Below are 26,827 nucleotides of genomic sequence, written 5' to 3'. Positions count from 1 at the left end.
CATCCATGTTTGTAGGCTGACATAATCTTCTTATAACTGCTTTATTCTGACACTCAAAACAATCAGAGATTACTTATGTCACATATTGACAACAGAAATAATTAATGAAGAAAGAAAAAAAGTCATCATAGTATACTTTTATCTATGAAATGAATCCAAAAAGAAAGTTACTTTACACCTTTCAGACAATATATTCTCATTATAGAAATAACATACAATTCAAGAACAAGTTCAGCTGAATTGGAAATACACAGATGACCCCACTTCATATAGGAATACATATAAAACAGTTACTCAGAGAATTGCGATATAGTGTGTGTGTATATACAGTACCTTTAAATGTATTTACAAGTACTGTAATTTTTTTGCTTGGTTCTTTTTCGTACAAATCTTTTAGGTGGAATAATAAATTGCACCTGCCAGCTTATCAGGGCTTAGTGAATACTTTTAGTAAATATAAATGATGGATAAATAGTATTTTCTGATGTAAACATATCTCAATACTGCTTTTAATAAGTACGAACAAATGTTTGGATCAAATAGAGGTCTGGTTGCATATTAAGCTGGTTATGGAATACAATGAAAGCAAACAAACCCAAAAATATCAAAGTTTTTGTTTTGTAAATTCACCTTTAAATGACTGTTGACCTTAAGCGTAATAAAAGACCTCTACAATACTGCCAGTTATTTACATGTTAGGCCTTGATCAACTGACACTGAAGCAGCTCAATGCTAATTTTAACTATTTCTGTAAACTGTAGACAAACCCGTGCAGACTGATGACAACACTCAAACTCGGCCCTGTAACAACATGAAGGTCGGAAGGGGATGGTGAGTGAGACTATGAGATATTTCCTTGGATGACGATACTTTCATTTTCATTTTAATCAAAGCAAATTGACAAGACCTCAATTCGGAGGACAAATACATTCAATTTAAGTGTCAATCTCAGCTCACTGGGATAAATGTATGTATTAATTTCAGCTGAGATATTAGTCACTTAATTGTTTAATAAATTCAATAAATTTAATTTCTCATGCAGAAGACAATTTTTTTTAACTTAGTGAGGTTTAACATCACACAGGTGGGTTCACTCACCTGCTAAAAACAAAATAAAAATTACTGTAAGATGATACAATTATTCTATTTTGGATTATTTCTGAATGATTTTAAAGAGGATCGAAATCTTGTGGATAGGTGTCAAATTTGACCAATTAAGTTTTCAGTGTGATCTTTCACATCGCTTCAAATAGATTTATTCACAAAAATAATGTGTAGTTAATCTACAGGCAGATATTATACATGAAGTGATAATTTAGTTATAATTAAGATTAGTTTTAAACTTAATGATTTAGATGATTAATGCTTGAAAGATACATTTTCTATTTAGTATAACTTTCATCATTCGTGTAATGAGTTCCATCAGCATGGACTTCATTATGTTCTAGGGTTATTTTAACACTGCTGCTCTAGCACATACTGTGTATGTGAATAGTATGAGTGTTCAAAAAATAAGGTTTATTAGGTGTTTTTTATCTGTGTCTTTTGGTCTTTGTAATAATTATGTAAATTTAAGACCATAAATACTTAATCTTAATCAATCTTATCTTTAGGAACAATAACTTTAGAATTTCCTGCCACTGTTGGATCTGAGTTCAGCGGTTGTTGTGACATTATTACAGGGTGAGTGAAGTGAAATCACGTTAAACTTGCTCACTGCAAACCACAGCATGTTAGCTAACTGCATTTGCTTCTTCTTTCTCTCCTCCCTTGCACATCCAGCCGCATACATTCTAAATGCATATATATATATATTTGTATATATATATCACTTAGGCACACACATTCAAAAATAATCTATTTCTCAACCAGTCTAGCTGACTAATGGTTATCACTAACTGAACGCCCAAACACGTACTCTAATGCAGAGTTTATATGAGAAACTCCTACAAATGCACAAACCAGTTCTCCCATTTGAAAATGGTAAAAATAATATTCAAAGTTTGTTTTTTGACTCATATAAAAAACCCAAATGGTGCATACGTACTAGCATAGAAAAGGAAGAACAATGTTTCTTTAACCACATAAAGATTTTTTTTCTTTGTAAGATAATGGGTTAATTCTCTTTTTTTTTATATACAACATTACTCCATAACATTTTAACATTTGACTAAACATAACTAGCTGTTTATGATATTTTTTATAAATATGTTACATCTCAGAAAAGATTGAAAAACAACAACAAAAAATAAAGTGCAACAAACAGATTTTTTCTTTTGAGACCACAAACACTTTTTGTAAGCAAATATAAATTAGATTAACGCTAAAAAAGAAAAGCTTTTGAGTCGTGTTGCCGTAGCTGTGCTGACATCTTGACAGCTGAGTGTAGCTACACAGAGTTTCTTCTCAATCTACCTCACGCAGGACAAAGTTGTAACAGAAGCAACGACTGTACGTCGGCTAAGAGGCGAGCGCCACTGCACTCCACACACTTCCGCTGTGTCCCTTAAAACTCCTGGGTGCTTTTATAGAACATCTGACTCTCTTTCTGTGTGTGTACAGTGTAAAATGTGTTATACAGTATATTTGTCTACACTCACACACACATATATATGTATATATATATAATAAAGTAGCTTTAATAAAGAACAACAGTCTTTATTTCATTGCTCTCTCTTGGGGTCTCTGCTTAAATGAAAACTGGGAAATCCACTCCTCTAAAAAGCTGCGTCGCTAAGAGGACAAACCTGCTGGTTGTGTTGGAAATGAAACTATCCTGCCTGCTGAGAGGTGAACAGCACTGTGTTGTCGTTTGTGAGTTTCAGTTAGCTTATCCTGAGGTAAAACACTTTGTGCAATGCTTTTGAATAAAGAGACCAGTGACTTGTAGCAGAACAGCCCTCTGTCAGGTTCACCCTCCTCAGTGCTGTGTGTGTGTGTGTGTGTGTGTGTGTGTGTGTGTGTGTGTGTGTGTGTGTGTCTGTGTGTATCTGTGTAAAATGTCGAGGACAGTTTATCTGCTGTGGTGTATTAGTGAGGATATGCAACTGTATCTTCTGCAAATGAAGTTCATGTGCAACTATTCTGCAATTGCCTGTAACATTTTTAGAAACATATGATGACTGAGCAGAAATTATAACACAAGATAGAATTATTTCTATTCCAACTATCTTTTTCATTTTGTATTCATTATATAATCTATAAAATCATCCATAAAAGTTTATATCGCAATTTACAAGAATTGGTCAATGTTTTGTCCATAGCAAAACAATTATTCAGTGACTAGCTGGAACCAATTACATTTTCTTTAATAATTGTCTTTAGACATTTATTTATCATTCAAAATATTTGCACTGACCCAGTACAATTTAAATCATACTTAACTGTATTTAGTTATACCAAATACATTTTCTAGATATTTAAAACACTTTCCAATAAATTGCGTTTCAATATGACTTCACAATCTAAGGCTACACAATGTTCCATAGAACCCAGTTGACACACGACCACTGATTCTAGAACAAGCAGGAGAACTCCAATCTGACATTTCAATGCCACCTTTCTGAAAAATCAGATTTCCACAATATTTCTAAAAAAGTGACATGACAGGACTGAATTTAGATGCAGATGCAGAATAGTTGCATACACACATGTGCAATTATTTGCAGGAGACTGGGCTGGAGTATGAGCAGTGACAGAAATCTGACCTTTGTGACCCTTTACTCTTTGCATGCTGTCATACTTGAGCTTGTTAGACTCAACTGCAAGTGCACAACAGTTAGGGACACTCGAACGTTTAAAGAAAAAAGAAACGCAATCAGAGCAGTGCTGTCTTTGAACTAAGAATTACCAAGGCATGTTAGTCAACGTTTTGAGCTCTTCATTTCGGCATGTCAAATGGAGAATAGAGGCTCGAAAGGTAATTAACGGGGACGGGACGGGTGTCCTGACCTGATAAGACCTGCTGTGTTTCCTGTTGGTTGTCTTTACATATATATTATAAAAATGCCCCAGTATATTCTTAGTCAGATGAGAGCGGCTGCATACACAAACCTCTGAGCATGCATCATGCGTGCTACAGTAGGCTCACATTGGTTATGGTGACACAGCACCCATATACAGCAATCGAGATAATGCACATGTGCATAAAACTTTCCAAAAGAAAACCAAAAGCACAAAATGAATACAAAACAAGAGCAGACCAATGATGACATCAAAAAAGTTGTTGTAGAAATATCGGTGTCAGGGGAGGGGGCTCGGGATGGGGACCTGGAAGCTTTTAGTTTGATTTAGCTCCCCACCAAGGACTGCTTGTTTTGTGTTTGTCTTTTTTTGCTCTTAAAGATCTTTTTTTTTTTTTGTTAGTTTGTCGGGGTAATGTCTCTGTCTTTTCTCGCTTTCTTTCTTTCTTTTAGTAGGGAGTGAAGCGACTGTACCCTCCTCTGTATAGGCTAGCCTGCAACATCAAAGATGAAAAAGTACCAATCAGTATTCAAGTGACAGCCGTAGTCGGTTTCTCTTTCTCCACAAATTTCCTTCCTTTTTCCATGCACGTTACCATTAATTTTAATAAAGTGGAATAATGGTTTTTATTCATGATTGATAGTTTGACATGTTTAAGCCAAATGGTTTTTGTTGAATTAACTGGATATACTGCGGGGTGTGTGTTAGGAACAGGGTCATCAGGAGGTAAGGTGGATTCGGAGTTTAACTGGTGCAGGTCAATTAATTGTTGTTTCTAAATTATTTTAAATATGGCACCAAAAAAGAGCAATTTCTTGAAAATTTTAATCTGGGGTTCTGAACTTAGGTATTTTTTGTCTTTTTCAAATTTAATACATTAAGCAATAAATTGAAAAATACTGCGCTTTGGGCTTTTTCACTTGAGGAAATCCATTTGTTTTCAGGCTGTAACAATATCAGAGTTTGGACCAAAGCGGAATAAGTTCAGAGAGGTTTAATCACAGCCCCTTTTTAAGTCTGGCAGAGGTGCCTGCACCTTTCTGCAGGGGCAAACCACCACAGGATATTAGCCCTTGGATTTAGCACCATGCTCAAGATATCTAGGGCAGACACACACATAAAGCATGCACGTGGGTCTCTGCATGCACACCTACACATGCACACACACACACGCACACACACACACACACAGTAACACACACACACCACATGGGCCCTCCTCTTATCTTTCGGTGGCTCCGCTGCAATTAGAGAAATCAGATAAACTCCAAAGGCTACTGAATGTCTTCAAAGGCTAATTTTGCCTAATTTTGGGGAGCCCTCTTACTTGAACAAAACTTTCATCCATATGAGATGCTTCTGTACGCTGGAAGTGAGTAAAGAACATTTTCCAACCTCAACCTCAGAGGAACTAATTATTGTATAGCTTTTAAATGTAAAAATGAATCCTTACTTCTGCTGGAGAACCATTAATCAAATATGATTAAAGAATAAGGAGCCCAACTGGTCGTATCTCTTTAACACATAAGTATATTTGATGTTGGCCTCAGTACAGCTCAGCTCCCAGTAGCCTCACCATTTGGTCAACACACTTTCTCTCACACACACACACACACACACACACACACTCCCTCTTGAGTCTGCGTTAGCTCCCTCAGCTCCCAACACACACAACATTAGCGCATATATTTTTAGGGGGGCCAAGCCCGGTCTTCTACTTTCATCAAGAGGACGATTTAAGTGTCAGAGAAATGGAAGGAAATTTGGAGGAAATAGAAGAAAGAAGAAAAAAATAAAACATTCAAGCACATTTTTAATTAAGTAAATGAAGAGGAAAAATAAATGTCTTAATTAATGAAAGCTTTTAGCTAGCAGCTGCACCGGGGAACTGTACGCTGTTTTTTTAATATGGTTAAAAAATCGCACGCATGCCGGAATTGTAAATTTCAGTCATTTCTCAAGAAGAGAGCACGCCTCCGATCCAGCTTGTGGGCAGGAGGGGGGGGCGAGACAACTCCCTCCCTCCGCCTTGCTCTCTCTTTCATGTCCCACGGCACACTGCTGCATGCGTTTGATGGCCCTTAATATCTAGGTTTGGTCTGCGAGCTCGATCCCATCCCCTCCTCATCATAAAGCAAAACCAAAGAGAAACTCTCTCTGTTTCAAAGAAAGACGTTCTTTTATTTATCCTCACTTTTTCATCTCTGATGTTACAGTAGCTGCAAAAGCTAGCTAAAAACAGACATTAAGAATTCAACGTCACCCCTTCTGGTTTGGCATGGATGAACGAAAAAAAAGACAAAAGAATAAAGATGATCCAACTCACTCCGCGGTGAGTCGGGTGATGGATGAAGGAACAGAAAGCTTGGAAATGTGGTTGTTATGTAAGATGCAAAGTTTGGGTTGAAAAGGAACACAAAGAAAAACACTGCAGTGATCATTCATTCTCATTTCAGGAGAAACTGGTGTAAAATCAATATTGCAAGAGGTGAGCTTGTGTGGCATAACATTCGTTTGTTGCACTAAATGTCTGAGAAATTTCCACATGCCGGGGGTTTTACAGTATTGCTCAGCTCCACCAGGGTGTGCCAGAGAGCATGAGAAAATCAAATCAATTAATGAGTAAATACACAAATAAAGAGCAGCGACCCCTGCGTTCTCTGCTCTTTATTTTGGAGTGTGAGTTCAGTGTGTGCTAGATCGTGTCGTGATGTTTGAGACAGGGTGCAGACAGAGAGAGGCGGCGGTCTCGTAGACTTACCATAGTCCCCACACTGTACGTGGCAGCAGGGCCAATCGTGTGGTGGTAGGGGTCTGCTGTTGCATAGACTCTGCCATAGCTGCACAACGGGAGGCAGAGAGAATGCGGTCATTGATCTATCATTGACGAGGAGAGCAGAACATTTATGCATGCTTGTTTTATGCTCAACCCCTCAAGTCAACTCTTTCAAGTCTCTAACACAATCAGTTATTTCCCTCCTCAGCCTCCTGGGCTTCCCACATTATACAAGGTGGTTCAAAAAGGGGAGTTCAAAGGTTGGTGAATTCAACTTGTCTTTTCATTGTCATCTTGATTAGGTGGAAGGAATAGGTAATGAGCACAGAGAGAGGGGGAGACGGGAAGAGAGAGGGAGGCAGCGGAGGAAAAGAGTTGGTGCTGGAGGGCTTGGTCTCTCACCCTGTTCTTGTTTACCCAGGCTGCACACTGGGCTCACACCCCTGTCTTTTCATTGTTACTGGTTTGGAACTAATCCTTCCAATTTCCTTCTGAGACAGGACAAGATGTGTCTGCCTTATTTATTTATTTATTCGACTTCACATATTCCTCTATTTACTTTCCTTTTTTTCCCCCTCTCCCCTCAATGCTCGCTTGCAAATGAGGGTCTGCACGGAGCAGATAAGGCACACCCAGCCAAGGACTGAGGGCACCAAATCAACCAGGAATAAAGAAGTGGAGGGAGGAAGGAATTCTCCTAAAGGAGGCAACAAGACATACAGCGTTCATGCCTTTCGCATGAGCTATATTGAGTTATATAAGAGCTAAATATGGCTATGCACATTAAAGTCCGGCAGCGCCCAAGGTCAGCGGGCAGGACGTGAAATCAGAAAGGCTGTCTTGGCTCCTTGGGGAGGAGGCCGGTGCCATGAGATGGTCAGGGGAAGTCTCCCTGGTCCTCTTATCTTCAGTGAGCACCGAACCCCACAGGCCCTGTGAGGCTAATGTATCTACAAAATGACTCTCACCAGAGTGGCACTGCTGACGAGCAGCAGGTCAAACCACCCTGTGCAATGTCACACAGCCTCAACAGAGCTGATTGGAAGCCGGCAGGGTCCCCACAATGTGACTGGCTCCTCACAAGGTCTCTTTGATACAACACACTCAATGGTATGAACTCAGTTTAGTTACTTAAAGGGCTTTGGTAATGCAGCCTGTGAGCACTGTGGGCTTTTCAGATAATAAACGTTTCATATTTTACAGAGGTTTCACACGCCTTCCACAATCCCGGTGACCTTTTTTTGATGATTGGCTGACGGCTCCACGGTTAAATCTGATAAGGTATTGCCGAGACAATACCGACAAACCTCTATTGATCCAATGGGCATGACCGCTTATTCAAAAGGAAACAAACAGACAAAGCAAAACAAACAACTTGGCGGCGAATTACATTAAATCTCAGGGAAAAGTATGGGCAAGAGAAGCACGAATTAAATCACTCTGGGGAAAAAAAGAAAGAAAAAAAAAAGCCGCTGTCCAATTTCTGCTCTTGCTGAGCACGGCTGCTCATAATTCGAGCTGCGGCGAGGCCTGATAAATCTTACATTATCGATATGATCTTCAGGCTGTCAGGCAGGGTGTACGTTATCACAAGTGACATGCTCAATCCTTCCCAGATTAGATTCCCAAACCAGCCCACATCCCAGGCTTTCGGGGGCCGAAATGAATCAGCGACGCCCCCTCAAACGGAGCACACCTGAACCGGAGTGACATCACTCAGAAGTGATAGAGTTCCTGCCGGCCCATCTCTCCTTCTCTCTGTCTGCCTACCTCCCTTCCACAGACCTGAGGCCATTCATAAATACTGCAGTGATATACCCGCTCTCCCATCACAAGTGGAGAGTCACGACGTATATCACTGCTTTTCTCATCGAGTCCAACAAGGTTAGTCTTTTTTTTTTTTTGTCTTCTTTAGCTCCGAGCTAAAAAGAATGCGGCAGTTTCCCTAATAGATAAGAAAAACCCCAGGAAACCAAAAATAACCGATATTGAATATAATAAAAAACTGGTGAAGCGCTCCCTCATTCATCACAGACATTCTCCATCTGTGTTCGGCCTGTGCACGTCGTAGTTCTTGTTAGGAAAACAGTAATTAGTAAAAAACTCCACCTTTGCTTCTATGATTTTAGTCATTAATCTGTGATGTGTTTTGTGAAAAACACATTTTCATCTATTTCTACTTTCCACTGTAATTTCCTCCAGGATCGACACAGAATAGAGACAGTATGTTGAACCATTTAACTCAAAACCAACATGTGTTTTATCAGCATTACATCATGTTTCATATGTCTGCTTTCCAAAAAATATAATCTGTAAGAACCGATTTCTTGCCTGTGATGATTTTAAATGTTTCGGTTGCATTTGAGCAGTGACGACATGACCACCAAAGAAGGGACACACGGAAATTCATTATACATTAACACATTCAGTCATCTTTGTACAACCCGATAATAAATTGATACATTAAAAGGAATGAAGGGTGGATCAGAGGGATTCTCACCTGTCACTGTAAGCAGCAGTGGTGGCGGGCTGGGCAAATCTGTATGCTGCATAGCCACCCTGTAAAAAAAATACCAGTGTTAATAAATGATTAAACAGAACCTGCACATTGAAAGGTTAGCGCTCACAGACACATAAAAAAAACACAATACAGACACTACAGGCTCGGGTTTGGCTACATAGTCAAATGTCACCGCGCAGGGTTTTGGTCATCAGTTCACATTCCCCCAGCTGCAAATTCCCTGTCAAACACCAGAGGGCGCTGTATGATATATGCTCTGTTGGGCAGGTGGTGGCAACAGGGGAAATGAATGATGCTCTGGAGAAGCAGTGTATCTGGGGGGAACAAGTCATTGTCACACTGGGACTCATCCACGGAACAGCAACAGCATAACAGAGGCCACGTGAGCCAGCTCCCCAAATTCAGCCCATTTTTAGATTGACGAGACTCTGCTCCTGCATTATTGAAGAGCCCCTTTTTCCTTTACACGACCCCCCTGGCTCACAAATGAAGTAGGAAGGCAGAAGATGACCGGACCATTGGGGAGTCAGGACCGCTGTATTCATTTGCCAGAGTGGGGAAGGAATTAAAGACCTCATTGTGGAGTGCTGCTATTACTCTCTTTGAAAAATGAAGCTGTTCTCCCACTGTTTTTCTATTAGTGCCAGTAGAGTGTGTGCCCATCTGCGTCCATACGCTGGATAGGTGGTTTTTAATAATGCAAGTTTTCATTCATTTTTAAACTCACGGGGGAAGACGTCCGAGGGAGAACGGCGCAGCGAGGCGCCGGTGTGATGATCGCAGCCACGGCTGGCGCATGAAATCAGGTCAGGGGCGGCGTTTCGCCAACCCCCCAAAGATTCTCCGCTGGGACAGGAAGTCACAGTAGTTGAGGCGGATGACTTTCTGTGGGACGGCCATGCCTTGGGACTGCGCTGATTACAGCAACAGCCTGAACAAACATGCCCAATAAATCACTCTCACTCTTTGTCAAATCCTGCACACAACAGTGCAGCACATTTGTTATTTTTTTTCGTGCCGAATGTGTGTGTTTGTGCATTCATCTATGTGTGTTTCATGCATATGTATGAGCACATGCGATGTATGTAGTGTATATTTCTATACGTAGGCATTAAATTCCCTCTCTGCTAATGTATTAGCAGGTCATTTGTTTCCAAAGGGAAACGTTGACACATCAGCTGGCTGATACAAAAAAAGCCAGTGTCCAGTGAATGATGGTGAAGGACACTGAGGGGCTAAGGGACAGCTTCCTTTTGGTCACCGGAGACCTTCACGCACACTCAGTCAGTCTGAAGCAGTGCAGCGGCCAGTGCCAAAACTAATGGCAGTAAAACACCAGGGGCTGGCCTGACAGGTTGAGTGATGGACCGACCTGGCTAGGCAATGGTCAAGGGACACAGGGGTGCAGGACTTAGCTAGAGGTGGCAGAGCTAGTGTGAGAGATCACTCAGGGCTCAGCCGGGGTCTCGTCCATGGTGCTGGTTGTCCCTACAATAAAAGCTGGTGAAATACGGCGCTATCATGTGTGCTGGTGTGTAAGTCATATATCACTGGCTTTCAGCATTTTGTTCCCAGACGCTGGTTGTCAGTGAGAGTGAGAGGCAACTGTCATTGCCGCTGTGCCCCCACTGTCATTTTGCTTGCAGTCGAATCAAAGGGACAAATTACATCCCCCCCGCAAACGTTTGGACTGATGTCAAAGTGGGGCAACGTGGTAATTTCAGCATTATCTCCCGAGCATCCATGCTTTTCTCTGTCAAGGGCGACGTGGAGCAAGGCCAGCCCCTGATGTGACCCTGCCTGCACGTACAGCTCCAGAGGGATGGCTAATCCCTTTATCTTCCGCTGCTCCCCTTATCTCCCACATGGGGATGGCTGGGAGGAATCGGCTCCACTCAGGCCTGTGCAGAACCCCTGGGGCAGGGATATCCCAGCCAACCCCGCTGAGTGTACACAAGCGGGAGCGGGGAGGGAAAGAAGTAGCGAGGATTGGGGAGGGCTGCAGAAGAAGGGCCACCTCAAAAGATCAGACAAATCTAAAGCAAGAAATGACCTAACTTGACACGGGACACTGAGCGCGGGTCTGCCTCTTTGCCAAAGTCTGAGATCATAGGAAGAGACGAGAGGGAGACGAGGGAGGAGCACAGGGGGTTTTAAATTTTGTTGTCGGGTTTCTTGGCAAAGCAGACAGAGACCTAATCGACACCGGCTTGGCAGCGAGGCTGGGAGAATGCTGAGGGCTGAGGAGATCACGTTTTTGTCTCCGGGGCTGGGCTTTTTGTCTGCTTTACTTCTGTTTCATCTAAGCAGGCAAGAAGACAAGAGCCAACTGTACTTACATAGATCTCTGCACCATAGAAGCCATCTTGGTACACCACCCTGTGAAACGAAAGAACAGGAAAGGAGTGTTAGTTATGCTGCCCTCCTGAATCTCAGCCCCTGACACTCTTCCTATTTCAACCATTTGTGTGCCTGTGGGGTCAGCTCTTAGCGGCTTTAGTGTAGTCTGCCACAAATAATGAATGACACATTAAAGCGAAAAGTGCAACCGTTTCACATCCCGTCCAATTTTCTGCTCCGGTAAAATTGTTTGTCTTTCCAGTTGCTGCAGTGTTGTCAGGCGGGTGGCGGGGAGCGGAGGTGAGGACAAAAGAAGGCAGCGAAGGAGCTCCGTCACATGACTCCGCCATATAAATCAACCAGCTGCCATCAGGAGCGGACGGCCCCGGAGTGGGAGGGAGGGGAAAGGGGGACGTGGGATTTCAAGTCCCGGCTTCGACGGCGAGTCTCTCTGCAGCAAGATGGATCCTGATCTAATCACAGATAGACAGCTATACTGGGCCCTCGGCCGGCCTCCGTCAGACCTCTCCCATGGCCACACAAACCACTGCTGATAAGAGACCAGTGTGAGGCAGGGCTGCGCAAAGCCAGGAGATCAGCATAGGCCCTGGTAACAGCCCAGTGAGATCTGCCCAGTAATACGCTATCTCAGCTCACTGCAGCTCTCCCTGTGGCTTTGTTACTTCTCCCTTTGTCAATACACAGCGTACAAATGTGAGGATGGTCTATACATACCTAGATACCAACAATGATCTTATTCTCTAGAGACCCCTTTAGGAGGAATAAAAAGTAGATGGCTGGAAATATGACTTAACTGTTTTTGACAATTGAACAATTAAATTGTTTTCAGAAAAACTAGGAAAACACACTGAATCACACCACAACCCTAGTAAATAAAAACAGGTTGGTGTTGAGGAATAACAGAAATATATCCACATTGGAATTTGTATCTGATGGCAACAACCATACATGTAAATATAGTGTGGCAGGAAGGTCTTGTGTACAGTCACTCATACTACACCCGCTACTAGATTCAGGTTAGAGATTAGATACTCACGCTCCGTAAGCTGGGATGGGGGGTGGTGGCGGAGCTGTGCGGAATGTGTTGTACACAGCCCGCCCCCGACCTCGCAAGTGGGCACCCCTATAGGCCACCGTAGCGCCTGTGGCAGGGTAGGGAAACCCTGTTACTGTGGAAGCAAGCACACAAGAGAAGAGAAAATGACTTTCAGAGAACATCCTCGACTTGGCATTGCTTACCTTATGACAGAATACATTAGAGAGAGACGTGTGGCACTGCTTTCCCTATGACAGAATGCATTATGGGGAAGACAAGGAAACAATAGATTTAATCTTTTCTAGGTGCGCCTCATCGAGCACTCTCGCCTTTCTCAGCTCGCTGCTTTGTGCCGTACTCAGCAAGGATCCACATTTGCTGTACGCATCCTTTTCCCGAAGCCTGGTGAGGGGCAGCCTTGAAGCATAGGCAGGTAATAGATGCAATACCACTAGTTTCGCACCACGGCTTTTGCACAGTTTAGACACAATGGGCTAGCAGCAAAGAGAACAGTGAGAGGGTGGACGGGGGGAGAGGCAGAGGGCGTTTCTAGGTGTTGCGTAGAGACGAATGAAAGGTGGAGGTTGTTGAACAACCTGACTAGATGTTCAGAACTTCCCCGAGGGAGATATGGAGCAGCTGGGCTGGACAGCCAAGGCCCAAACCTCAGTATGACCCCTGTCTCCAAACCCATCTGGGAACCTCTTTAGCCAATCACACAGCTCCATATGTCCTCTGCTGACGGCTACCAGCGAATCACAAACAGGAGGTTGGGGTGAAAGGCTTCAGGGGGACTGGTAAGGGTTGCTGTGATGGTGCGGCAAAATGTTCATGGTCACCGATTAGAGGACAGGCGCGTGATCCACAGCTCTCTACTTAACCTTCAATCAGTCCACTGACTGTCTGATTACAAGCAGTGAAGGTGCATACAAACACACCGATCTCAAGACATGATTAAGTTGGCCACCGCTTTGCCTGCAATCGAAATTCCCTCACACCCTCTTTTCTTCACCCTCTCTCCCTCCCCCAACCCCTAGTCCATCACAGCACAGTCATCTCCATTATTCTTCATCTCCTGCAACGCCTCCTCATCGCCCTCCCCTCACCTTATTCTTCTTTATTCATTTCCATGATGTTTTGGGGTGAATTCATCACAGACCCCTTCAGTTTCTCCAATCAGAGATCGCTTGGAGCTGCAAAGCTCCTGTCTGGTCCTGTTGGAGTGGGGGTGGGACTCCGCTGGGGTGAGTAACGCAGGTGAATAACATGTAGCCACCGTGTTTCCGATCATCCCTGCCGCCACAGAGGAGACAGCAGGCAGCCGCTCGGGATCGCAGATAAACGAGACCGCAATGAAGATCCATGGTGGCTCGTATACATTTGGCGGTGTATGGGTTTCTGCGTTAACCCCGCAGGTGGACGAAACCAGTGACCATCCTAATGAACGATGCACACACCGGCCCCGTTGCTTCAATAAAGCTGACAGGGAGACAGATTAGTAGTGCTTTTAAAAACACAGAGAGCCAGGTTTAATGTCTTCTGCCATTAACATCACGCTCCATTAGTGGGTCCGCACACATATTCCAACTCTGCGTCTCATTTGGCCAGGTAACACCCACATTCTCCCTTCCTCCCTTCCACACTTCCACCAAGGTACAGGGCACTTTGTTTGCTGCCAATGCACCGATAGACTGCCTGGACTCGCAGGGTGCCCCCTTTCCCCCAAGTGATTTATAATGCTGACCTTGACATTTAAATTAGTCTCCTTTTTTTTGGAGCAGTGGACATCTGAGTGTAGTCGCTAAAGGGCAAAAACTATCCCCTTTGATAGTTCCCGAGGTGTGTGTGTGTGTGTGTGTGTGTGTGTGTGTGTTTTTTACCCTCTACTTACAAAAATCGCTGCTATTTATTGGCCCCCACAAAGTCCAATTGCCATTTTCTTTCTTTTTTGGAAATTTGCATGCAATATGCATGCACTGATGTATGTGAATGTAAACTCGTAATGAGTTGGCGATAGGCTACACTGCTTCAATAATAACCCATAAATCAAAGGCACTGTCACACCTTAGTTAGCCTGTAAAAAGCAACAACAGCCACAGTGTATGAGAGCACAAACCTGGTCTAGCCACCAAAGTCAAACACCTTTTCCGGGAGGGGGGCTGGAGAAAATATGAGTTATGTGCTGGAGGGCGGCGGGGTCACGCTGCACCTCGTATGTCATATGTGTCAACCTGAGAGAAGCTCAATACCTGCAGAGCCAGTTGGACCTGAGGTAATCCAGCTCTGTGCCAATGATGGGGTCATAACCGGCTCCCATAAAGAAAGATCTGATTTTCCACAAGGTTGATCTCTCTAATACTTCCTGCTCAAATACATCAGGCAATGAGCACTTAATCCACGCACTGGGGACCAAAAACAGCTTAATCTAATCAAGAGTCTGGAGCTTAATTATCCCCTTAACGTACACTCCAACAATGAGAGGATCTGTCTACGTATATTAAGATGGCAATTAGCCTTTCTTTTCTGTCATTTACACAGCTGGTAAGCTTTCCATGAGTCCTCAAGAAAAGTCCACCTTAGTCGCAGACAACATGAAGTGGTGAATGAAAAACTACTCATCTCCTGTCTCTGCAGGAATTAGGCTGCAGAGGAGAGGCTCTCTCTGTTTGCCTCGGGGCAACTGGCCATATGAGGGGATTTCTCAGTGGCAGCTGTCCATGGTGCTGAAAATACCCAACACAAGGAGTAATTTAGAAATCTTTGCCAATTATTTTTAGGTGAGGTAAACATGATATGTATTGCATAACGATCAGAGGTATCTAGATACCTCAACTATTTCTTTGTGTTTTGATGCAATGGTCAATGTTTGCAATGTTTTTTATATATAAGAAAGTGAATGCAAATGTTAAAATCTCTGTACAGGATTACTTGAATCCATATATCTGTATATAAATATAAATGCTTTAATTTCATATGCAAATATGTCAAACGAATTTATGATACTAATTAAAACCAATGTACATTTAAGTCGACGAATTGGACCGAAACAGAGACAGCTGGTCATTATATTATACTGTATGGAAATCTACATGTATGTGGAAAAAAACAGCAAAAATCTGAGCACAAAAAGCTGAATATCTACCAGCTACCACACACCATGATTTGTGCCACTGCCAAGTTTTATTGGCAATCCCTTTATTTGACTGCGGACCCAATCACCTTGCTTCTCTTCCTTGGTACAAGACAACCCCCTTTCCCCCTACAACAGGCCCCTGGGGGAGCTTTGGGTGTTGGGGTAGAAGCAGAGGACATGGACCTGGGATTGGTGCTGCCTGCCTCTACCCGACCAACTACACCCCCACTCCTCTCCCCTCTATCAGTAGGAGGGGCCAATCTACCCTGGAAGAGGTTAAGAGCGGGGAGCTGGCGTGAGGCTCTCATCCGTCATTCTCCTGAATGGGTTTTGAGGACAATAAACCTGTAGCGCCAGGACGAATGGAGACGAAGTGCGCTGTCACCGAGTCAGGATTTATGGCTCCCAATTTTACTGATCTCCCGCACAGAAATGAGGACTGATAAACAGTGATTAATCGCCTTTATATCCCATTTTACTCCCACCAAAAGTATATTAACTGTAGCTATGATGATTTTCCTGGAACCTGATTTTAGTTTTTTTTTCTTTGTTTTTCTTGGAGATGGGGGAACATCATAGTCAAAGGCATGATCAATGGTGTTGTTTTTTTCTTTCTTTTTTACAGCTAAAGCCGCCTTTTTCTGCTCATTAGTGTGGTTTTGTTTCAAAAATGTATCTCTTATTTATGTTTCCCATCTTCCCAGCTGGCAAGCATATGTTGTCGTTTAGGCTTGGCAAACTCCAGCGCCATGTCAAGACGACTTGAAAAATTAGCAGCCAATAAATCACCCAACCCCTCCTGCTTCCTCTGCCTGGAGTGGTGGACCACACTCCCTCTGATTTATGAGATGATTTGGGAAGTGTGTGAGTGTGTGTGAGTCTGCGTGTGTGTGTGTTTGTCTGTGTGTGTGTGTGTGTGTGTGTGTGTATGCATGTGTGTGTGTCTGTGTTTGAGAGAGTGTATTATGGAGAAAGTGTGCACGAAAGAGGCGACATGCATTAGTGTCTGTGTTCTACATAGGTTATCAATTTCTGTATGCTGGAATTCACATGGTCCGAGTTTAAAAGCAGGGCATGGGACAGTGTTATGTGTGTATATAGGTCAGCAAAATGATTGTTAATATAAGTAAGACTTACTTAAAATGTAGATTTTTAATTCAAAGGCAAATTCTACCTGACCCATAATGTATATGTATGAGTGTATGCATGCAACATAAGAGAGAAAGAGAGAGAGAGTGGGAGAGAGACAGAGAGAGAGCATGTTTGTTTGTGTGAGTAATTATCAGGGGAAGATGTCAAAACCAAGGGAATGCTGGGGGGAGGAGTAGGAGGGTAGGTGGGAGGCAGGGGAGGAGGCATGGAGGGGGTGAGGGGTTGGGGATGAAATAAAAATGATAGATGGCTGCTTTCTGTCATGGACAGTTATTTAGAGGTTCGCCGTAAAGCTGTCCGGGGAATGAACAGATTTTAGTCTAATGAGCAGAAAGGAAAGCCGTTAAAGTGGCGCGATGTGCTCAGCACTTCTTCCAAATGAAATAGTACCATTTCCCCCTCATTAAAATGCAAAGGGTTCATATAACATACAGCAATAAAGCTGGCATGTCGAGGTGCAGAGAGATAGGGAAAACCCCACTGAGCTCATCTCATTCCTCCATTACTGAGACCAGAAGGAATAGCGGCCTTCGACAGGGTAGGTGCCAACAATATCGCTCACTCAATCTCCCTTATTCGGTTAGCTCTGTAAAAGTCAATCTGGCGCACTTGGCAAATCCATCCACAGCAGCAGCCTCCACAATCTGATAACAGTTGCAGGGGCGCTTGCTCTTGAAATCATTTTTTTCAGCTTTACAGTTGCACACCGCGCAAACAATGGCTCAGGCTCCTTCAGCCACTCAGAGAAGCTTGGATCATCCACTGCTTATCTCGGCCGCTGGCAGATTCACTTTGATTTGAGGGGAATTTCATGTTCAGTAGGTTCAGCATGAACCCGATTGTGAAAATTCCGGGGTCAGATTGGGATTGGCTGTAGCTGATAGTGGCCTCAAGTACACTTGCAGTGCATGGGGTGGAAGCATTCAAAATTCAAACAGCAGGAGCTGCAGGTCTCTTACCAGCATACAGTTCAGGACCATAGACAGCTCCGACCACTGGATTCAGCTTCCAGCCTGAAGAACAAAATAAACTCAACTCACGACCAGAACTAAATGGGAATATTCTTGTGTCTTTTGTTTTTAGGTATTATGTTTTAAGGTTAAGCACTTACCGTTCGTGTAAGGGTTGGCCACTTTTTTGTTTGTCATCACTCGTGCTGTTGCATTGTTAACCTGTTAAAATCAACAAAACAAAAGGTGATTACAGACCCACAAATGTACTATCCAGACACACAAGGGTGGGCCAAAAGCAAGAAGCAACTGAAGAAGTCCTACAGTAATATATTAATAAATAAATTAATATGTAAATATGTTTGTAGCACTTTGGTGTGATTGTGTTTGGTTCACCCTTTCATGAATTTATTCATCATTTCAATTTTCTTACACATTAATAAATTACTGGAAAGAGAGGGGGAAGCATGCACCAATTACCCACAGGTATGAACAAAAAAACAACATCCTTCAAAATCAGTAATTGGTTGAATAAACAAATGGATTCCAAAAGAAAAAAAAAACACAGGCATTGCTATGATTTTCTTCTATTGACCTGATGAGAATGACTGAGCGGGGGCTCGGCTCATCGTAAACAAGAGCAGAATCAGAGCAGGCGCCGCTAAACGATGGTGACGGGGTAATGCAGGTCTTCTCCGGTTTGTCAGGAACCCAGAGGATGATAGCATGCATTCATTCTGCATTGTCAGGTAATGATGGACAACCAGGGTGTCCCGGTTGACATATATGAAACGTGCATTCTAGTGAGAACAAGTTATATGCACCATTATGCATGCATGTATCCAGGCACATGTACATTCTGGAATGCAGATCTCCACTCACACACATCTCAGCCACATGCAAATGCATGGGTTCATGGGTAAGTTTAGGAGGCAGCAGGCAGGAAGTAGAAAAAGATGAGGAAAAAGGGAAAATGAAAGCACCTCAATTTTGCGTCCCTCTACGATTGTACCGTTTAGTTTCTCCCGTGCACGATCAGCATCTGTGCTTGTTTCGAAAGTTACAAACCCAAAGCCCTGAGATCGCCACGTTAGCAACCAGTCGAGAGAAAGGAGAGGGAAAGGTTGGACACACACACACACACACACACACACACACATTCACACAAACACACATACACACACACAAAGAGGAAAAGAAAGGGGCAGGGAGGAGAAAAGGGAAAGAGGTGAGAAGACAGGAGTAGGTGAGCAGCAGAGTCGAGTTGTAAGCAGCCAGATTAATTAGAGGCAGTTAGTGAGGCGTCAGGAAACAGCAAAGAGAGAGATCCGAGGAGGAGAGGATGGCGGTGACGTGACCTCACACAACAACACCAACAAACCTGCCCGCTTTACCCAATTAAACAGCACAGCACTGGTGCCATGACTGAATGTCAGGAAGTAGCGGATGCAAAACACTGTGTTAGCTGCCATAATAGTCGTATAATTATCTACACAACTCCAGCAGCACAGCCCTCGTCTTTCTTTGAAGGCGTGGGCAACGGGGGAAAGAGTGAGGATGAATTCTCCAAAGAGAGATGTTAACTTGATCTCTGACTGTTTCTAATTCACTGCACTAATAAGTGGGACATTTTTTACACAGGCAAAAAATCACACTGGCTCACTGATGCAAAAAAGTGATCGGTGTCACTGCAAATACCATCGTCTGTGATAGAGGAGAGTGCGGATGTTGACTTTAAAACCCTGACCAAAATATATCCAACCTCTCATTTCCATCCCCCTCCCCCCAGTTCTCTGTCTCCCTTGCTCCCCTGGGGGGGTTTGTCACTTCCTTGAGTTATGTGGACTGGGATACTGGACCTGAGGTCTATAGCAAGAGCATTAAGATTTGCTGGCCAAACAAGTCCCATTCCTTTGCTTTCTATATATACTTATAGAGGTATGGGCAGGGGAAGAGGGAGCATGGCCGGCGCTGCCTGATAATTGCTTGAGGATGTAATACATGTGAGAGATGGCGAGCGGTGTGATCTCGTATGCATATGCAGGATCTCCGGGCTGCTATTCCTAGCATAAATAACACGGGACCTGTCCTTGGGGAAAGAGAGATAAAGGAATAAATTCAAAAAAGGAACTGAGGGCAAAATTAATCCTTTGGACATTCACCCAACTGTGGTTACCCCCTCTATCTTTTTTTTTTTTTATCATGCACACATAATTAGCTTACAAGAGGGGAGAGTGGAGCCACCATTTTTCAAAGGAGACAAACATATTGAATGCAAATTGCCAAAGCTTCATAGGAAATAGATTGTTTATTAATGGCCTGCTCGGTTCATTATAAAGCACACAGGGTGCAGGGGAGGGAGGGAGAGAGAGAGAGAGAGAGAGAGAGAGAGAGAGAGAGAGAGAGAGAGAGAGAGAGAGAGAGGCATCATGGGTAATGGCTTTGTAGGGCACAAACAATAAATGCTTGTTACGGCGGAGGAGGCAGGTTTATCCGGTGCTCAATCTTGTCTGGCAGAGGGGGCTGAGTGCAGCAGTGTCGCCGGGTTCCAGGGCTCCCTGCATGCCTGCATACGAGCCCAAACTACTCCCAGGTATGAATGGGAATCAATAGTATTCATGCCTCAACACCCGGCCAGGGAGCCTGTCTGCTTTATGAATGGAAAGCTGTGGAGCTTAGTGCACTCGATTAAATGAACAGCTGGATGAGGAGCACTCGGCTGTTCACACCTCCGCAGGCTTCACCTGTCCATGGTAGGTGGTTAGGAGAATGATACTGCATTGGCGTAGCAGGGCGCTGGCTAGTTTCCTGGTTGACTTTTTGCTAATCTTGGTTTAGGAATTCAAATAAGCATAAAAAATACATATATGCGTGGACATAGATGTGCCAAAGGACACAGCTGAAATTAAACTTGAAGGTAAATTTGAATTATACCCAGTATATTTGTGTTTCTGTATTAATGTCTTATATATAGCCATATAGAGTAGAATAAAGAATAAATATTTTAAAACACACCAGTAAGCCATACTACTGCACTGGGTGATCCTTCATTACTATTGAACACATGTACTTTATTCTAACTCACAAAATCCTACTGCTTCAATAGTTTTTCTGAAATAGTTACTGGAGCACCAATGTGGATGCATATCAACACTATTGTCAAAAGGTTTGTAAACCTGAAATCTGTTTGTCTGTGATAGGATTGCAAAGATTTACCCCTTCAGCAGGAAACATTGGGTTTAGGTCTAACAAAGTAGACAGGCCAGAAAGCGCTGGGATTTATAAGCAATAAAGAAAATTGTTGAAAAACCTCAATCTTTCAAATGTCTCATTTAAAGCAGCACTCTGCAACTTTTGCTGAACAGCAGTGCCTTCTGCAGCCAATAATCATAAGTAATTCCATTGCACTCTGAGCTCCAGCCGTTTTAACGTACAGCAAACAAAGCTTATCAATCTCCTGGCCTGATTGCGTGGTCCCTCCCAATGAACTGATGCCTGGCCTCATGGTGTATATTCCTGTCTATGCTCAAATATACACCAAATATCTCTTCAAACAATGTAATATTTAAAAAGTCTCTTCGCTCTCGAAACCTTTCCAACTTTTTTTAGAAATTATGGTTTCTTTCGGCACCATTCGCTGGAGATCGTGCCCGCTCACCAAGGTTATACAAAGTTGAAAACTGCTGCTGTTTTCTGGTGAAACTGTTGCATAGTGTTGCTTCAAAATCACTTTAAGTACCTTCGATTTGAGCCTTTATTGCATACAACACATAAACACTTTAAATATAAGTTAGCATTAGTATTAGCTTCCAAGTTTATTTTAGCCAAACAACATTTTTTGGCAAAAACCACCCCAGAGGACACCATTACTATCCTGAATTATTGTCTATTTTTAACAAAATGATAAAACCTGATTAATGTGGAATGTTCGGAATCAACACCCGGCCTTCAAAGAGAACCAGGTCCCTTAACAAGTGGTTTCAGCTCCATACGCTTGAGGACCTGCAGCCTGCTTGTGGATTAAGTGAATTGTGAAACAGCTCAATAATGAATTGATTGACAGGTCTAATGATTCACAACTTGGGTTAGAGCTGCAACAACAAAAACAATAGGGAGGGAGGGAGGGAGGCAGAGAGAGATATAGAGGGGGGGGGGAGAGAGAGAGAGAGAGAGAGAGAGAGAGAGAGAGAGAGAGAGAGAGAGAGAGAGAGAGAGAGAGAGAGAGAGAGAGAGAGAGAGAGAGAGAGAGGTGTGGTGGATGTATGTCTCCCAGACCAGGCTTAGAGACCACTACTCTCAGCCAATGTACACACTACTCTAATGCCATCATTAGGAAACAGAAGAAGTACATGGTAATGAAGCAGCTGGCGTTCTAGTTCACTTACCTTGGATCCTCGCTCATTAAAGATAATCTCCACATCTAAAATCTTTCCAAATTGCTGCAGAGAGAAAAGAAGAAGAGAAGAGCGGGGCAGAGTTAGAAAGCCTCATTGGCTGTGAATTCATGAGAAGGACAACTGGAGAGAGAAAAACCATTAGGACAATATGGAAATGTTACTTTTGTGAGGAAATGGTGGTCAATTTGCATTTGTTAGCTGGGCAAACAGTTCTTTAAGCTCACTGGCGTTGCTTTAAAAAGAGAGCTCATAGTTGCTGCTCTGGTGCATTTTTGTGTTTCAATCCAAACTCTGCGTGAGATCACAGAGTCTTTGATTGCACATCAGCATTTCTGATGTTTGTTTGCTTGTTTTAACACACAGAGAAAAAGAAGTGTCATATAATGATTCGATGACTTGATATATGGATCCGCCTCCACGATCATCTGGTCTCAAAACTTTGTTGGATCAGTTCTAACTGCACCTCTCTGTCCTTTCGTAAGCCTCCCTCTGTCTCTTCTAATCTTTCCCCTCCCTCCCTCTCTTTGTTTGTGTGCTCTCCCAGTCAACAGGACCTAAGGGCCAGTCCCCAGGGGTTAACATGCTCCAGCCTTTCGATTTAACAGGCCTGCCTTTGGATCATTAAAAAACAGAGGAATGAAAGTAAACTGTAAGTTCCTCTAATGAGTGGAGTGAGAGCGACTTTTAATTGCTGTCTACAATGGCCATATTATTTCATTAAAAGTAATTACCCTGTCAAGCGGTCCGCGTCGCCTTCATTTCTGCACAACAGGGAAGAAATGGGCCTTCCATGTGGTCGACGCTCAATGGGAATGGATGGATCGTTTGACTGAGTGTCTAATAGGGGTTAGGAGGAGCTGGCTATTATCTGGCTGGAGTGAGTGGGCTTGAGGAGCTGAGGGTTTATGCGTAGCGAAAAACATATGCCCCCCCCCCCCCCACACACACACTTGAAAGGGTAATGCAGTGACCTCACCACACCAAGTTCAAATGGAGGAAAAAGACTTAGTTATTTAAAACCTTCATAAGTTTTATCAGGTTGTGTTTCCTCTCGGTTTAAAAGATATTCCATAGATCCCATCCACACATTGGCCTCATGCGATGCGCGGCTCCGCTGATTCTTATGGGTAGCGCCGGCTACGATCACGCACACTCACACATTTATATCCCAGCGTGATGCCCCTTTCTCGCCTGAGATGACAATGCTTCCCCCATGCAATGTGCAGATGCTAATTGTTTTAACCGAGCGTAATGGGCTTGTGGCGTCGATTAATTAGTTTCAGAGGAAGTCGTCTTTGTGGATTTCCACATGGCGCAGGGGACTGCTCGTTGCTCACCAGTGATCTCATGCACTTCTGTCTCCACCCACCCACTCATACCCACACACTCTCACACGCACACACACACACAAAAACAGCTGCATCAGCAGCACCGATAAACAATAGCTCCAATGGGAGGAGTCTCAAGAGGGAAGACGAGGGCTGCAGTCAGATCCATGCACCCACAGACTATAAAAACAACTCAATATCAATATAAAGACATAAAAGACCAAGAAGCATCCACAAGTTAAACCCACACCAGTGCTTTTACATGTTCATTTATCCAAAATAATTAATTTTACTTCACAGCTGATAGCGCTGCTAGATACATTTAAGTCTTTTTTTCCCTAGGTATCCATAGGTTTACATTCATTTCTAATTCCATATGGGTTCCTTTACTGTTATTTAGGAAACACCGTGGAGACGTCTCCAGTCATTATTCACTTAAAATAAATCACTGGGAAATGGAAATTAAATTACATGACTCAAGCCTGTTCAAAGACTGTGGCTTTTACACATAAATGAACAGAATCCGATGGCAGCCAGGAGATGTAGTAAAAATAATTATATGAAATAAAAAACTGTACAACATGCACAGAAAGATGTCAGCAAATGAAGTGATTCTTTGACACAGTGTGGACTTGCTGCAATGTGGTCAGTTTTTCCTGCACAAAAACTAGAAAACAAATTCATGACACACAGCGTTTCCTTTGCCCAAAGCCGGCCGGTGTGGGAGCAACAAATACGATCAACTGTGCCTCCACCTTTCATCAGCTAGTATTTCTTTAAGCTCTTCAGAAACCTATAATTATGCTACAGCGACTGTGTGTATGTGGAGGATGTTCAGGCACAGCAGTCAGTGTGACAGCAGGGAGAGGGGCGGGGGGGGCAGAGGTCCTGATTGCTCTGGGAAACGCTGTGAGAGCCCTTACATGCGCCGAGAGAAGCACTGCTGAAGAACCCAGTCGCGTAAACGAGGGCACCCTCAAGTAGCGCAGCATGGGCGCTGTGCAGAGCCCCGCTCGCACTTGGAGTGTTTTCATTCCCCACACACTTGCTAGCTCTCGGAGATCACAGTTTCTAATTACTGATGGAGGTCCGCTGTGGTCGTCCTAATGAGCCCTTCATTTAGCGCCTCGTTAAAGGCTCGCAGGTTCCTCCACACCCGTAACCCTGTGGTGCGCTGGCTGAATCTCAGACCCTCCCTTCTTGTTTCAGGGTGCCGGTTCCACAGCCTTTTTTTACCGACGTCGAAACCTTTCCCAGCGTCACCCGGGGAGGGTTTCTCCATGCTGCGTGGGAGCAGATGGAGCTCCTGGCGGGGTTTAGCCTTCTTCAGTGGGCCGTGCAGCACCTCCACTCTCCGCCTCCTCCTCCGTCTCTTCCCGCCTGCGTGTCTGCGGGTTTCACTCAAGCGTAACAGTAATGGCGTATTGAGCCGGTGGCGCTCCAGAAGCCATTAGAGCTAGAGGGATGAAGCTTTCCACACGCTGATCACACAAAGGCCCATTGTGGAGGCCATGTCAGAGGGTGGAGCGGACCAGCTATCTCCTTGCCAAGCACTACCCCAAGACAATCAATCCCACAATCCTCCGCAATGCCAACCAACCGCCGAAAGGGGAAGGGGGGGGGGCTGCACGTGGGTGAGGAGGGTGATTGAGGGGGACTGAGTGGGACGCGATCAATTTTGTATCGTATATCTGCACGAGCCGGGCCAGGCACACAAAGCCTCGGAGCTAATTACTGAGGCGATTTGGATTCCACATGACCTGCACCAGAGCTGGGAACAATAAAGCTAACAATCAGAGGAGAGAAAGAGAGAGAGAGAGAGAGAGAGAGAGAGAGAGAGAGAGAGAGAGAGAGCAGCCATGTTGTCTGCAATTTATAAAGCCACAGCCCGGGCAGTAATTAATATCATCAGCTGGATGTTGTCTTCATAACGATGAGAATTAACGCCTCTGGGTTCTAATGGTCCAATTAGCGCAGAACATTTAAAGTACATTTTTGGCCATCGTCTCCATTCAGATCCATTATCCTTATTGAATTTGGGATGTTTGGGTCAATTCTTATTGAGGCTTCTGTGAGACACCCGGGCGAGCCGCTGAAATATTCATCGCCTCATTAATTGGGTGAGAGACGGAGACAAAGAGACATTTTCTGCTGAGGACCTTTGGTTTTCGCTGATATGTAATATTTGTCTGCTTTGTGTGTGTGTAACCTCTGAACAGGTAATCAGGACAAACGGTTTCCTCTGCCCAATTTTGGCAGACGATTTAATGTTCTGCGAGGGTCTAAAAGCTACTTAAGAAGCTTTTTCGTGTGGATGAATGTATAATTCTAGTGACCAAGACAGAAGAAATTAAAGATAACATTGCTGCTTTCTCCTCCCTAATTTCAACCACCATTCCTTTTGTTACTAATGACATTGTTCTCATCAAGCTCAGGTTAATTACTGAGATTTAGGGAGGCGGCTAAATAGCAGCCTGGCGGGTTAAGGACAAAGATGAATGGTATAACTTCGGGGTACTGGGCTCCATAGCTCATGTGCAGCAGGGAGTTTTTACCCCCCCCCCCCCCCCCCCCCCCTTCACACATCAGCACCTGATTGTGACTGATTTGCCTGTTTTTCTCTACTTTTCCGGACTTGTAAAAACTCAGAAAGCACTTTTTATTTCTCCTGACAGTGTAGTTAATGATCTAAATGCCATTAATTATGTGGCTGTTGTTGTGCGATTTGGTCCCACTGCTCATTTTTCATGAAGCTTAATAAGCCAAAGTGTAATAATGTCTTTCTTTGTGTCAGGCGAGGTGAGATGCCTTCACTACCATCCTTTCAGGTGGATTGAATTTTACCTAATAACTCGGTTTGGAACTTCTGTAGATACTCCTAGGCCCCCGTTCATAACTGGTATTAACATCTGTCCTGAAACCTCATCACAGGTGGACTGCTTTGAGTTAATCTGTTCAGACCTGTCATTAAAATGTGTCTCCTTTGACCGTGTGATCGGTAAGCAACAGCTTATAGAGTTAGTGGTGGTGTGCACCTTGTTGTCTGTGATCCAATCGACACACAATCAATTTATCCTCGGGATACGTTTTCTTTTTAGTGTGATTTTGTGAGTTTTGCACTTATTTATATTGTATATTTCAGGTAAATATACTTTAACTGTCCAGACGACATCCAACCCTAGTGGTCAGCTTTGATATTGTGGCTACAGC

At 43.6% G+C, this 26,827-nt stretch overlaps 1 protein-coding gene across 3 annotated transcripts in view; it reads right to left on the bottom strand.

Annotated features, from left to right (window-relative positions):
• The window catches only part of LOC133971451 (RNA binding protein fox-1 homolog 3-like), a 310,652-nt gene that overhangs the window by 6,979 nt on the left and 276,846 nt on the right, over positions 1 to 26,827 (bottom strand). For 2 of the 3 annotated variants that reach the window (XM_062408805.1, XM_062408807.1), the window contains exons 7-15: positions 22,278 to 22,331; positions 18,876 to 18,968; positions 18,054 to 18,114; positions 17,902 to 17,955; positions 12,658 to 12,790; positions 11,600 to 11,639; positions 9,240 to 9,298; positions 6,725 to 6,803; positions 41 to 4,456 (exon numbers count right to left, since the gene is read on the bottom strand). In XM_062408805.1, the coding sequence (XP_062264789.1) occupies positions 4,412 to 4,456; positions 6,725 to 6,803; positions 9,240 to 9,298; positions 11,600 to 11,639; positions 12,658 to 12,790; positions 17,902 to 17,955; positions 18,054 to 18,114; positions 18,876 to 18,968; positions 22,278 to 22,331 (618 nt within the window). In that variant the 3' untranslated portion in view covers positions 41 to 4,411. Of the gene's footprint in view, positions 1 to 40; positions 4,457 to 6,724; positions 6,804 to 9,239; positions 9,299 to 11,599; positions 11,640 to 12,657; positions 12,791 to 17,901; positions 17,956 to 18,053; positions 18,115 to 18,875; positions 18,969 to 22,277; positions 22,332 to 26,827 lie in introns of those variants that run through there. The other variant, XM_062408806.1, reaches the window with a different exon arrangement.

The sequence above is a fragment of the Platichthys flesus genome, chromosome 16, assembly GCF_949316205.1.
Source record: "Platichthys flesus chromosome 16, fPlaFle2.1, whole genome shotgun sequence".
In the NCBI taxonomy this organism is placed as follows: Eukaryota; Metazoa; Chordata; class Actinopteri; order Pleuronectiformes; family Pleuronectidae; genus Platichthys; species Platichthys flesus.
The sequence above is the reverse complement of the archived record's forward strand: the minus strand, read 5'-3'. Positions and strand labels throughout refer to the sequence as shown.